At 34.0% G+C, this 12,848-nt stretch overlaps 1 protein-coding gene across 1 annotated transcript in view; it reads left to right on the top strand.

The window, feature by feature from the left end:
* The window catches only part of NAF1 (nuclear assembly factor 1 ribonucleoprotein), a 39,204-nt gene that overhangs the window by 14,267 nt on the left and 12,089 nt on the right, over positions 1-12,848 (top strand). The window contains exons 3-5 of the mRNA XM_057729621.1: positions 3,215-3,308; positions 5,983-6,065; positions 11,211-11,371. Of these exons, the coding sequence (XP_057585604.1) occupies positions 3,215-3,308; positions 5,983-6,065; positions 11,211-11,371 (338 nt within the window). The remainder of the gene's footprint in view (positions 1-3,214; positions 3,309-5,982; positions 6,066-11,210; positions 11,372-12,848) is intronic.

The raw sequence follows: 12,848 nt of genomic DNA, 5'->3' as shown, positions 1-12,848 counted from the left end.
TTCTGATTTTGGAAAAAAAACAAACACACACAAATAGAAATAGATGGATACTTTTCTGAACCTTATAAAAAATTCCAATCAAAATGCATTATCATGTTTATATTGTAAACCTGACATGTGATCATAGCAACCAGTGTCATTTGAAAAGTGAACAGTGTGATATACTAATATTAAAGAGGAGGAGGACTTATTTTTTTGGAAATATGGTAATACAAGTGACTACACAAGAAAATCACTAGACATAAATTTCAGCATGATGTTTTCTTGTGTTCAAACAATTTTCAGAGTAAAACCATAGAAGTAATGAAAGTATCAATGGATTTTAAAAGTGATCTTGGTATAGGGAGGGGCTTTCTAAATGTGACACAAATTTCAAAATTGGAAAAAGGAAAAAGATTGGTATATTTGGTGTAGTCAAATGCCACAGTTCAGTAAACAACTTAAATGCTAAAAACATGATGGAGGTAAGGGAGTGGATATTTGCTATGTAGTTGGCAAAAGGCAAATATTCTTAAAAACCCAAAGTTCTCTTATAAAATTGATAAAAAGATAAACCTTCCAAAAGAAATGTGTTTAAAATACACAAACAATTCATACACATTCATATAGTCAGGAAACATGTCCACCTGATTAATGAAGAAATTCAAATTAAGGCAAGATACTATTTTAGACCTATTAGACAGGCAAAGATTTAAAGTTTGCTTCTCAGTGATGGCAAGGATGTAGGAAAATCTCTCAGACATTCGTGGAAGTGGAAATTGACGTAACCTTTTTGAAAAGAAATTTAGCAGTATCTGTCAAAATTTAAAATGTTTATGCCTTTGGATCTAGCAGTTCCACTTAGAAGAATTTATCATAGGAGTTACACAGAGATATGTGGTAAAGAACGTTCATTGTATCATTTTGTGTCATGGTGAAAATTAGAGCTGTGCAGATGAACGTTATGTCAGGTGATTGGCGTACTAAATTATAGTATGTGTATACAGTGGGACATCATAAAAGTGTTTAAGTAAAATAGATACTCATGTTTTGGTGTAGATAGATGTGCAAGATAAAATAGACAAAAAGAATAGCTTACAATGTGGATATTTTATTTAAGTAAAATGTATTATTAAAGTTAAATGTAAAGCTTGTGTCTTCCTAGTCAATGTATTTGAAAGACTGTTAACAGCTGTGTATGGAGAGGAATTAGAAGGTTGAAAGGAGTAGAGTAGGGGGAATTATTGCTTTTTCTTCATATCCTTCTATACTTCTTGAGGTTTTTTTTTTTTTTTTCTAATAAAACAACATGTATAACTTTTATATTTTAAAAGTTAAAAAAGATCAAAACGGTACCAGTTAAGGTTTGTACCAAGACATAATTATATTGCATGAGCCTTTATTTCTCCTAATAGAAAATATAAACAAGGTGCCTTCCATTTTGTGGTCTAATAGCATGTATTTATGTGATGAGAATAGCAATGATTTTGTGTCCTAAGTGTTAACAGCATGTGATCTGCCCTCCTACCCAGTTTGGAGGTTTTCATAGAAGATCTAACAGCATTTCCTCTTTTCTTCCTTTCTTCTAACTACACACTCCTGACTTTATTTAACCAGCATGCTTTATCACAGTCCAGAAGGAATGAAAGTTTTTGCTTTAGACCTTACTGTAATTTGGTGAGACCCAGGACAGATTTCATCACTGTGCTGCTACATTAGAAGATGCCATTTGCATCTTTTAAGAGGTGCCTTTCCCAGAGCTGAGCCCCTCTGAGACCCATGTCACGTTGCCCTCTAGCATTAAAGCCTCCTGTCTGCAGTCCCCAGCATGATAGTTCTCCAGTCTCATATTTCACAGGGCTTCTTTAGCTAAGAACTTCTTAAACAAGGCTCTTCCATGTCACATTTACCCGTTTGTACTAACAACTGAACTACCTTCTCTATTCTGATACACACATGGAACACTTTCAAACCATGGTCTTTGCTAAGAAAAGGCTTTCCAAATGTAATATATTAAAATGACAGGTGGTCATCCTCTCCCTAAAAGAACTCAGAAAAATTCTGACATATAAAACACAATCATTTCCTTCAACACAGGCCAGACTAACCATTCTGCATTGAGTTGGTTGAGACCCTTAGTGTGGCTTTTCATAACTAGTCCTTGATCAGAAAGTATTGCATAGCATCCCTAAAAGAAAGTTATGCTTTAACTCTGGTTAAGTGATTTTGTTAAAAACCTCAACTTGAATTCCCATAGAAGAAAATAATTACCCAAGATATGCTCATCTGCAATGCACTGTATAATTTAGGTTTTCCTGTCTATACTAACTTTTCTCCAAAAGTGATCTTTTTCTCTCCCAAACTAACCCTGACAATGCCATTAATAGGATCTTTGTACTTTCAAGCTCTGCTTAAGGAAAAACTTCCTTCGAAGAGTTAGTTGTGATAGTTTGGCAAAAGTGAAGAATAGAAAGCTCTGTTTATTCAGTTCAAAGCCTAAGGTCTGCTTTATTCTTAGATTTCTCTTCAACTTAAGTATCTAGTTACTATAGCACCTGGCATATAGTAAGCAGCTGGGTCAGAAAAGAGAAATCTTTACATGTAAAGAAATTTGGTTTTTAACCTAGACAGGGAAGATAATTGAACACCTTCACAGCTTTTTGAACTGAAGCTTATATTCTGTTTCCAGGAGTTCTGTATTTTTTCTTGAAGAGGCCAGAGATTCATCTCTTTTTTACACAGCCCCAGAAAAGTTAGCTGTTTCCCTGTTTAGCTGTTTAATCACAGTCAAATTAATCAACCAACCACATTAAGACAGCTCAGAGAACTCTCCTGTGGTAAATTGGAGTGGCCAGTAGAATTATTTCTCTGAAAAAGGAATGTCTCTGGGAGTTATTATGTGAATTGTTTCTTTTCTTTACCTTGGATTCCTTAACAGTAGTTTTTTGGGGGGTGGGGGACCGTGGTCTCTTGTTAAGTATGACTGAAAAAATCTAGAATGATATTTAGGTCTGTGTTCTTATGGATTAGGGTGTGAACACTAGATTTCTTGAATCACTTGGGTGGGCAGACGTTGAAGCGGGGAGAAATGCTCAGACTAGAAAGGACAACATTCAAGAGATGATAAGTACTTAACGTTACATCTTAGAAACAGGTATGGCACCTGAAATGGAAACTGTCCTTTTTTAAAAGTTGTTGAAGCTGGAGGAAGATTAATGCTTTTTTTATATTATAGGAACTACCTTCTGTTGAAGAACTCACTGTTGTTCTGCCTGAAGATATTGAATTAAAGCCTCTTGGAATGGTTTCAAGTATTATTGAACAATTAGGTGAGTAAATACTTTTATTAATAAAAGTTATTTATAGCCAAGCATGTACTAATAATCAAATCAAAGACTTTACAGCGAGTGAATTTTCTCCAGAATATGTAATAAGACTTCATTTTACAGTCATTAGGTTAGAACAGATAAATTAAGGTTTAGTTAAACAAGTAATTCATAAATACAGTGTCTTTATAAAAACTTAAAGTGTGCTTTTACTGACATATTTCTCCAGAATTTCTTTGATTTGGTATGTTTGTTTTTTATTGCTGTTAAATTACTACAAACTTAGTGGCTTAAAACAGCACATTTATTATTTTACAGTCCTGTGGACTAGAAGTGTGACATGGGTCCCACCAGCTAAAATCAAGGGGTCCATCAGGGCAGAGTTCCACTCTGCAGGCTCTGGAGAATTCGTTTCCTGACCTTTTTCAGCATCTAGAGGCCCCCTCTCTCCATTCTCAAAGCCTATAACGTAGCTTCTCTCTGACCTTCTTGCATTTTCACATCTCCCTCTGACCACAGCCTGGAAAGGTTCCCTGCTTTTAATGACTCCTAGATTGGGTCTACCCACAGTAAACCAGGATAATCTCCCATTTCAGGGTCCTTAACCTCACATCACCAGAGTCTTTCTTTTTAATGTAAAGGAACAGTCACAGCTTCAGAGATTAGGGTATGGGTATCTTTTTGTGTGTGTATGGGGTGGTGGGTAAAAGGCTGCCTACTACCTTTGATTTTATCTTACAAACATGTAAGTTAGAAAGTTCTGTGATTTAACATTGATATTAATGTCATGAAATATGAAGCCATTGGAATGTATGGGAACTAGGTATTACAGATTTCTTTTAGCTCCAAGATGTGAGGTAGGGCTAGGAGAGACCTTGAAATTAATGTCACCACCATTAACTCTCTAGTAAGAGACACCTAAAAATAGGACTCAGAGTTGACAAAGTCATAGATAGGATTTTTGAACTGGGAAAAAGACCTAAATTGTTCACCAGTCCTTAGCTTATGACTTAAGGGACATAGAAAAATTCAAGTCACTTGCTCTTATGATCAGTTGTATAATGAGTCAGTGGTAGAAATGGAAATTTGTCTTTTGATCTTTTTATAAGTGTCCATATCACTATTTTAAAAACTAATTCTTATGTAATTTTGCAGTTTATTAATGAAAATTCCAATTAAAATGAAACTTTTTTACAAAAGTCATAATTATTAAAGCTCTTTATATCATTCTCAAGTCATTACATTTACTAGTTTTTAAATTCTCTTACAGTATTTAATAATATGCACCAATAAGTCAGACAGGTAATTCCTTGATTACATAGTATGAGTCAAGCATTTATTGGATTTAATGTATGTAGAAAAAATTTAGGTCATAATGTTTGTTCTTAAGGGAAAGAACTGTAAACTATGTGGTTCACATGGAATAATGCTTTTTAAAGATATTGTTTTGACTAATACATCCTAACAGACTAACAAAATTCTCAACCTGGTGGGAATAAAGATTAATGAATCAAACAGAGCAGATGCCACTGTTGTACGTGCTTGTTGTACGCTCATGTGACATTATTTGGACCTTTTACAAAAAGGAAAATACAGTGAGTATTAGTCTACTAGGTTGTGGTGATCTCTCTGTCTGGATTTGGCCATGTAATCATGTTAATCTCTTGAGTCCACTTTTCTTACCTTTCTTTAAAAGGAGGGTTTTGGATTAGGTGATATTCAGTTTTCATGTAATTTGGCTCCTTGAGAAGGGGGTTGGGAGGGAGAGAGGATTGAGAATAAATTCTGTTAGTGCTGACTGTTATTATCAATCCTTGTCGTCTTCATTGCAGAAGCAGATCTAACTCAAAAATTGTTGACCTGTGATCTGTTCCTTACGTGCATCTTCAGAACTTAGAAGTGCTAATTCTTGAAATTAATTGGGATACAATTAAAAATCTTTGAATGAATTATAATAGTCTAGACTAATTATTTCATTTTCCACGTGGACATGGTATTATCTGTGTAGTGTGACAGTATTCCTTTTTGTGGCTTTAATTTTCTAAGAACGTGTGTGTGTGTATGTGTGTTTATTTTTCTCTCTGTTGTGGTAGATTGGTTGACATTTGTGGCACTTAAAAGAAGTGGAGATGATGCTAGACCAGTAGGATAATGATTTTTGCCTTTTGAGAAAAGAAATGATAAAAATTACTAGGAGCTCTATCATTGTTGCTTCATCTGTTTGGAGGAAAATGTTTTTGTGAAGTCTTTAACTTTTCCATATATCAGTAAGTAATCAGTGCTTTGCAGAGGAGAACTTCTAGAGTGAGAAAGAAGACTAATTTCTTCTAAAATAGGAGTTATGTGACTAAATGTGATTATTCTTTTGGGTAAAAATTGCTTGAGAAAATGTACACAGCTTGAATTTGTTGACTTCCAATTTTCTGTGAGATTTTGTACTTTAATTTTTTTTTGAATTGTAGCTTTTGTATAGAATGAAATAATGTAGAATTTATTTCCCTGTGCTACTTAGTGATAAACAGACTTTGTTTATCCAAGAGGAATAATTACTGAGGTATATTATCCCACCTTAAATTTCATTTTAAATTATGTTGAAATTAAAGCCTAAATTCTCATTTAAATTCTACATTATTTTCTCATTAAGTCTTGAAATAATCTGTTTTGTTTTGTTTTTCAGTAATAATTGAATCTATGACTAACATACCTCCAGTTAATGAGGAGACTGTAGTTTTTAAAAGTGATCGACAGGCAGCAGGAAAGGTTTGTAAAAATATTCAAATCCTACTAATGATCCTGTTTCTTTGTTGTTGACTGGTTTTGCTGATTTTCACTATCTGAAAAAGTTTATTAATTTTAGTGTGTGAGCAACCTGGAGCTCTCAAATTTTAGTACATTCCTGATTTCATTCCTGATTAAAATTTGGTTTAATACTGCTTATTATTCTTTGCTGCTTGAGTCATTAAATGCACATGTATAGAATTTTTTCCTGATGTTTGTCAGGTCTTTGCCAGGCAGTGGGTCTGTATGTTGAATGAGACACAGTCCCCCCAGGTATGCAGCCGGGTGTGGGAGACTTCCCACTGCATAGAAGTTCATAAACTTGTTGATTTGTGAGGCCCTTTGAATAGTGGCTCTCAAAACTTCTTAGACTTTGGCTTCCTCACGTGGAAGCTGAGAGTGGAATCTTTCAAGTGGTAGGAGATTTCAACGTAAGCTGGGGAATTATGAATATGTGTACTTTAGTATCAATACCATTGTAAGGTTGGGTCCCTTTTAACATCTTACATGCAGGGAACAACCCTGTGTGTGGCATGTCCAACCTTATTAGGGAGGAAAGATCCCATGTTTTACCCAGCACGTACCCAGTTCTGAGTGGTCAGCAGAGGACAGCGTTTTATTCACCTTGGGATTCCCCACTGTGTGCAGTACAGTCCTTTGTATGTTATATGTGCTAAGTAAATATGGATTGAGTTGAAAACAAGCAAATAAGAAACCAGCTGCTATCTTTGGAGAAGCAACTTTCTGGGATTTAGTTTTTCCTTGATAAGCAACAGTTGGCTTCTTTTTTGTTCTGAGAGATATAATTAATTTCTGTTTAATTAGAAAAAAGCATATATTTTGAACTATATTATTATATCAACTTATATAACTTTCCTTTTTCTATGCCTTTTCCTGCTGTTCCATTCTAATACAAATTAGAAAGGGATCAGGCTTTTGGGTCCTGCTACCCTGCACTACCTACTTTTTAGGTTGACAGACTAATTTCCCAAAGAGAAATGAGTCTGTTAAAATTGCAGAGCAGTCAGTGGCAGAATTAATTGGAGTCTTAGAGCTAATACTTTTTGATGATTCTTGAGAACGTTTGTGAAGAGAAGAAACACTTTTTAATACCTGAAGGATGGTGCTGTACTCTTCTCCCTTTCAAACACCTAGGTTTAGTACTTTTGTTTCAAGTATGGATCTCTTTTGATTCAGAGGAAGAAGTACTGAAATACAGAACAAACCCTGTTTACCGTTGTGTCCTTGTAAGGGGTTAGAGAGAGTCTAGGGGCTTAACCTCCCAGGTGCTGAGAGAGGGAGGAGTGGAAATGGGTGGAGACTGCAGGGAGCTTTCCTTACAGATGCAGGCAGGTGTGTTCCTCAGGGGAAAAAAGGGAGAAGAGGCAAGGGAAATGCACTCCCTGCGTTTCTGACTATGAATTGAAACTGATTATTTCCATGATTCCTCTTATTTATGATTTTTGTGACAGTCCCTTTTTCTCTAACAGCTAACTTAGACAATTTCAGTTTCAAAATACTCAACACTTCGCTACTTTTGAAAACCTCTGAACTCAGATTTCTTATATCCCCTAGTACATTTGAATTTTCAGTCCTGAATAATATTAATACTCAGCCCTTGCATCATTTGACTTTGGAAGGAGTCAGATAAGAATATAACATTTATGTCTTTAGCTATGTGGTATAAATCTAGAGGGAAAAAAATTAAATCTCTGCCTAAATTTTATATAGAAAGCTTTGGAAATTTAAGAAGTGGCAAGTCTTTCAAAAATATTTGATTATAAATCTAAGTACCTTGAAATAATTCCCCAAGATAATGGCGGGGGTGTGGAGGGTTGAGAGTATCAGTTAAACAAACCAGTGATCAGAAAATGAAATTAAATCTCTTAGATATTTAGCATAGTTTATTCTAGACACAAAATTGGTTTTACATTTAATGTTAAACCTTGCACACCCATCCTTTCCCTCTCCTCTTCAGTAACAACAATAATCAGCTACAGTGTCGAAATGTTTTGTATATCTTTAAATTTACTGAAACGCTGTAAGGAAATGTCATTAGCTCCATTTATTAAAAATATCACAATAGCTAAAAAAGGAACAAAATGGAGTTTACAACCCAGGTGGTCTGTTTGATTTTTTTCCCTTTCCATCTCCCTCCTCGTTGCCCACTGACTTTAGGAGAGCAGCCTCAGATTTGAATTTCTACCTTTTGCATTTTAATCCTAATAATGATTAGTTCCTCTTGATAATTAGTGAATGAAATTCCATTTTTGATGTTGAATTCTTTAATATTAGGGATTTTTAAAAAGTGACCAACCTATGCCTCCCGTAATTTCTATACAACATGATTTTCTTGGTCATTTTCTTTGCATTTAGTTTTGAGTATTTGTTGAAGCAGGTTTTGTCCTTGTTGTTTTTTGTGTTGCTCTTTAACAAATGAGAACTTTAATAATCAGAAATCAGCAACTGAAGATATAGTAAAATAGGTACTTTCAATGCAGTTTGTTAAATTAGTCTAAGTTATTTGGAGAGTTACTTAGTAATTTACATCAAAACTTGTAATAATAATCACACTTTTGGCTCCAATAATTCCATCCCTTACAAATCAGTTTTTAGGAACTCTGAAGTACAGAGATTTACAGATAAATGATGCCACATTTACAGAAATGTGGCATCATTTCTTACCTTGAACAAATTGGAAGCTGTCTCAGTATTCTACAATATGACAAGTTAAATAAATTCTGCTAAATCTATAAAGGAGTGTTAAATAGCCACATAAATTATGCTTATGAAGAATGTATTTAACATAAAAAACTTAAAGAAACTTTAGACTTTGAAAGGGAGCAAGAGATCAGTGGAACAGGATAGAAAGCCCCGAAATAAACTCATGCACTTATGGTCAATTAATTTACAACAAAAGAGGCGAGAATATACAATGGAGAAAAGACAGTTTCTTCAATAAGTGGTGCTGGGGAAACTGGACAGCTACATGTAAAAGAGTGAAATTAGAACATTCTCTAACACCATGTTACAAAAATAATCTCAAAATGGATTAAAGACCTAAATACAAGACAGAATGCTATAAAACTCCTAAAAAAACATTGGCAGAACACTCTTTGAGATAAATTGCAGCAGTATTTTTTTAGATCCGTCTCCTAGAGTAATGGAAATAAAGGCAAAAATAAACAATGGGACCTAATTAAACTTAAAAGCTTTTGCACAGCAAAGGAAGCCATAAACAAAACGAAAAGACAGTCTACAGACTGGGAGAAAATATTTACATTGATGCTACAAATAGGGAATTAATTTCCAAAATATACAAATAGCTCATACAGGTCAATATAAAAAAAAACCATACAAACCAATGAAAAAATGGGCAGAAGACATAAATAGACATTTTTCCAAGGAAGACATACAGATGGCCAGTAGGCACATGAAAAGATGGTCAATATCTTTAATTATTAGAGAACTGCAAGTCACAACTACTACGGGGTATCACCTCACAGCAGTCAGAATGGCCATGATTAGAAAGTCTACAAATAAATGCTGGAGAGGGTGCAGAGAAAAAGGAACCCTCCTGCACTGTTGGTGGGAATGTAAATCAGTGCAGTCACTATAGAGAATAGTATGGAGGTTCCTTAAAAATCTGAAAGTAGAGTTAGCATATGATCCAGCAATATCATTCCTGGGTGTATATTCATAGAGAACTGTTATTTGAAAAGATCCATGCACCCCAGTGTTCATAGCAGCACTGTTTACAACTACCAGGACATGGAAGCAACTTACATGTCCATCGACAGATGACTAGATAAACATGTGGTGTATACATAGAATGGAATGTTAATCAGCCATAAAAAAAAAATGCCATTTGTAGCAACATGGATGGACCTAGAGATTATCATTAAGTGAAGTAAGTTAGAGAAATGTCATATATCACTTATATGTGGACTCAAAAAATGATACAAATAAACTTACTTATAAAACAGACATAGACTCACAGACATACAGAACAAATTTATTGTTACCAAAGGGGATAGTGGGGTGGGGCAGGGTAAATTAGGAGTTTGAAATTAACAGATACACACTACTGTATCTAAAATAAACAATAAGGACCTTCTGTATAGCACAGGGAACTATACTCACTATCTTGTGATAACCTGTAATGGAAAAGAATCTGAAAAAGAATACACACATACACACAAACTTGTGTGTATAACTGAATCACTTTTCTGTACACCTGAAACTAACACATTGTAAATTAACTATGCTTCAATTAAAAAAAAAAAAGTAGTTAAGTAAAAGGGAGCAATATACGAAACTACGATATAGTCTCGAAAGCAAGAAGTTTATTAATAGGAAAAAGACTGGAAAAATCTACACTGACATTAGTCAGGGTCTAGTTTCTATAATACATGTGCATTTTTTATCAGAAACATTATATTTAAAAACTCACATTTATATTGAGAAGAGCTTGAAATCAGGAGGCTTCCTTTCATCATTTAGAAAACATTTTCAACAATAAAATAATAGATATGCTAAAAGCAGTTCCTTTACTTAAAAGTTAAAGGCTGTATGGCATCTTTGGTTTTTGAGAAATAAACAATTTCAAGTTTAAATCTACTTTACTACTTTTTGAATTAAAAAATACTGTGGTTTAATATTATAAAAATGTTAACGACTCTGTGGAAACAGCAGAAGTGGCCGAATACCTGTCAAAGCAGAAGCTAAAAGTTTCTTTTCGTAAGGTTTAAAATGACAGCATTTGATTTCTCACAAGTTGCCAATTGTAATCCTTTTGTTGGTATTTTACAACTGAAATGAGCGATAATAAAAGCAAAAATTCATTATTTGCATCTAGTTGGTATCACCAAGATGATTTAAGTTTAGCAAGGAACAAACTTGTTACAATTATTTTAGATTCATAGAAAGGAAATCTGGGATAAGCTAATGCATTTATGATCAAAATATGGTTGCTTTATGAGTATGCAGAAATGACAGACTTATTGGTTTAATATTGACAACATTGCCTTTGAAAACATTTATCAGATTTTTTTTTTAAATATTATTAACTTCTGAAGTCATTATTTTATTGTTAAAGGAGAACTTTCTGTTTCTTCTCTTTTATAGATATTTGAGATATTTGGACCTGTTGCACATCCATTTTATGTATTACGGTTTAATTCTTCCGAGCACGTTGAGAGTAAAGGTGTTAAAATAAAGGACACTATGTACTTTGCTCCATCAATGAAGGACTTCACCCAATATATATTCACAGAAAAGCTTAAACAGTGAGTACTTTATTGGCATGTTATTTCGTTGCTTATCTAACGTTTGTATTTTAGGAGTAATTCTCAGTGATGTAGTTTATTGCAGTTAAAATGGTATCTGTCTTCCAAAGAGTTCATCTTCCTGGTAACACCTCTGAAAGCTACAATTGTTACCAAATTTTACAGGTAGAGAGATCATTTGTATCTTTTGCCCAAAATGACAAGATCAAAACTGGTAAGACCACATTTGGGCCATATACATTTTCTGAATTTTAATTCATTATTTTTTCCATTATATACTTTCTTTCATATATATGCTGCTTTACTATTAGTATTATAATTTTTTTAAAAAGACTTTTCCATTTTAAATAAAAATTTCTTTGGATTACATTCGTAGGCTTCACTATTGAATAAAACTTTATGATTCTCAAGGAGAAAAAAATGAGTAAATTTCAGGTTGCTTGTAAGTTGTAAACTTGTAGAAGAGAGAACTAAAATGTGCGTTGTGTATCAAGCTGTGATTAACAAAGTTGACTTAACCAGCAAACCAGTGGTCTCCATTCTGTCTGTAAATGTGCTGTATGATGCCTGTGGCATGTGTCTGGTAATATTTCTGTTCCTGCTGATGAGTTGTGTTTTTGCCAGGTGTAAATTGTGTTGCCAGGTGTTAGCTGTAGAGCTATTTATATCAGTTAGACTTGTTATTATAATTACATAATTAATTTTTGCACAAACCAGTGGCATATGAATTCAAGTAGGATGGTTTTTTTCTATAAACACAAGTTGAATGCTTTGGAAAGATGTAATGAATATGAACTAATAAAAATATTGCCGAGTTGGAGGTGGAGGAAAAGACCACAAAGGACTCAGGGAGAGGAGATCTTAAATCTGGAAAGACTTTGCACTCAGTTTATCACAAAAGTCCCTTTGAAGTCTAGCTGTCTTTCAGTTGGAAACTTGAAATACGGGTGAAGCATTAGGGGTGTGGTTTTTTCAGGAGATACAGTGAGTAGTAACCCTGGTGCTTGTCAAACCCTGGTACCAGTCCCAGCTGCGAGGTCTCTCTACCACTTACCTTTTATAGTAAATCAAGTCTGAGTTTCAGTTATTGGAAATAATCGCTGAAATAAACATTTTGTTCCTGATAATTGATTAAACTCATGTTTAAGAATCCACATAATTATCTGAAGGAACTTAAGGGGTTCTTCAGGCTACGTAAGGTTAATTTTTCTAAATAACTGTTGCCAAGAAAGGTGAATTAAATAGACAGCAAGGGTATAAAGATTTTAGTTTGTTTTAAAATCATGCCTTATATAATTAGCATTTCATTCCTTTTGGGTGTTAGGCTGTTACTTTGAATATGCCATATATTTAGCTTTTAACAGATAAAATATTTTTGCTTAGATAGTTGGAAAAGATTTTCTGAAGATGTTTTTAGGTAGATTTAGAAGCAGTCTTTGTTCTGATTTGCAAGAATAAGAATTTGTCCTAGAAAGAA

The sequence above is a fragment of the Hippopotamus amphibius genome, chromosome 3 (genome assembly GCF_030028045.1).
Source record: "Hippopotamus amphibius kiboko isolate mHipAmp2 chromosome 3, mHipAmp2.hap2, whole genome shotgun sequence".
Taxonomy (NCBI): domain Eukaryota; kingdom Metazoa; phylum Chordata; class Mammalia; order Artiodactyla; family Hippopotamidae; genus Hippopotamus; species Hippopotamus amphibius.
Note: the sequence above shows the minus strand (reverse complement) of the source record. Positions and strands in the feature narration are given on the sequence as shown.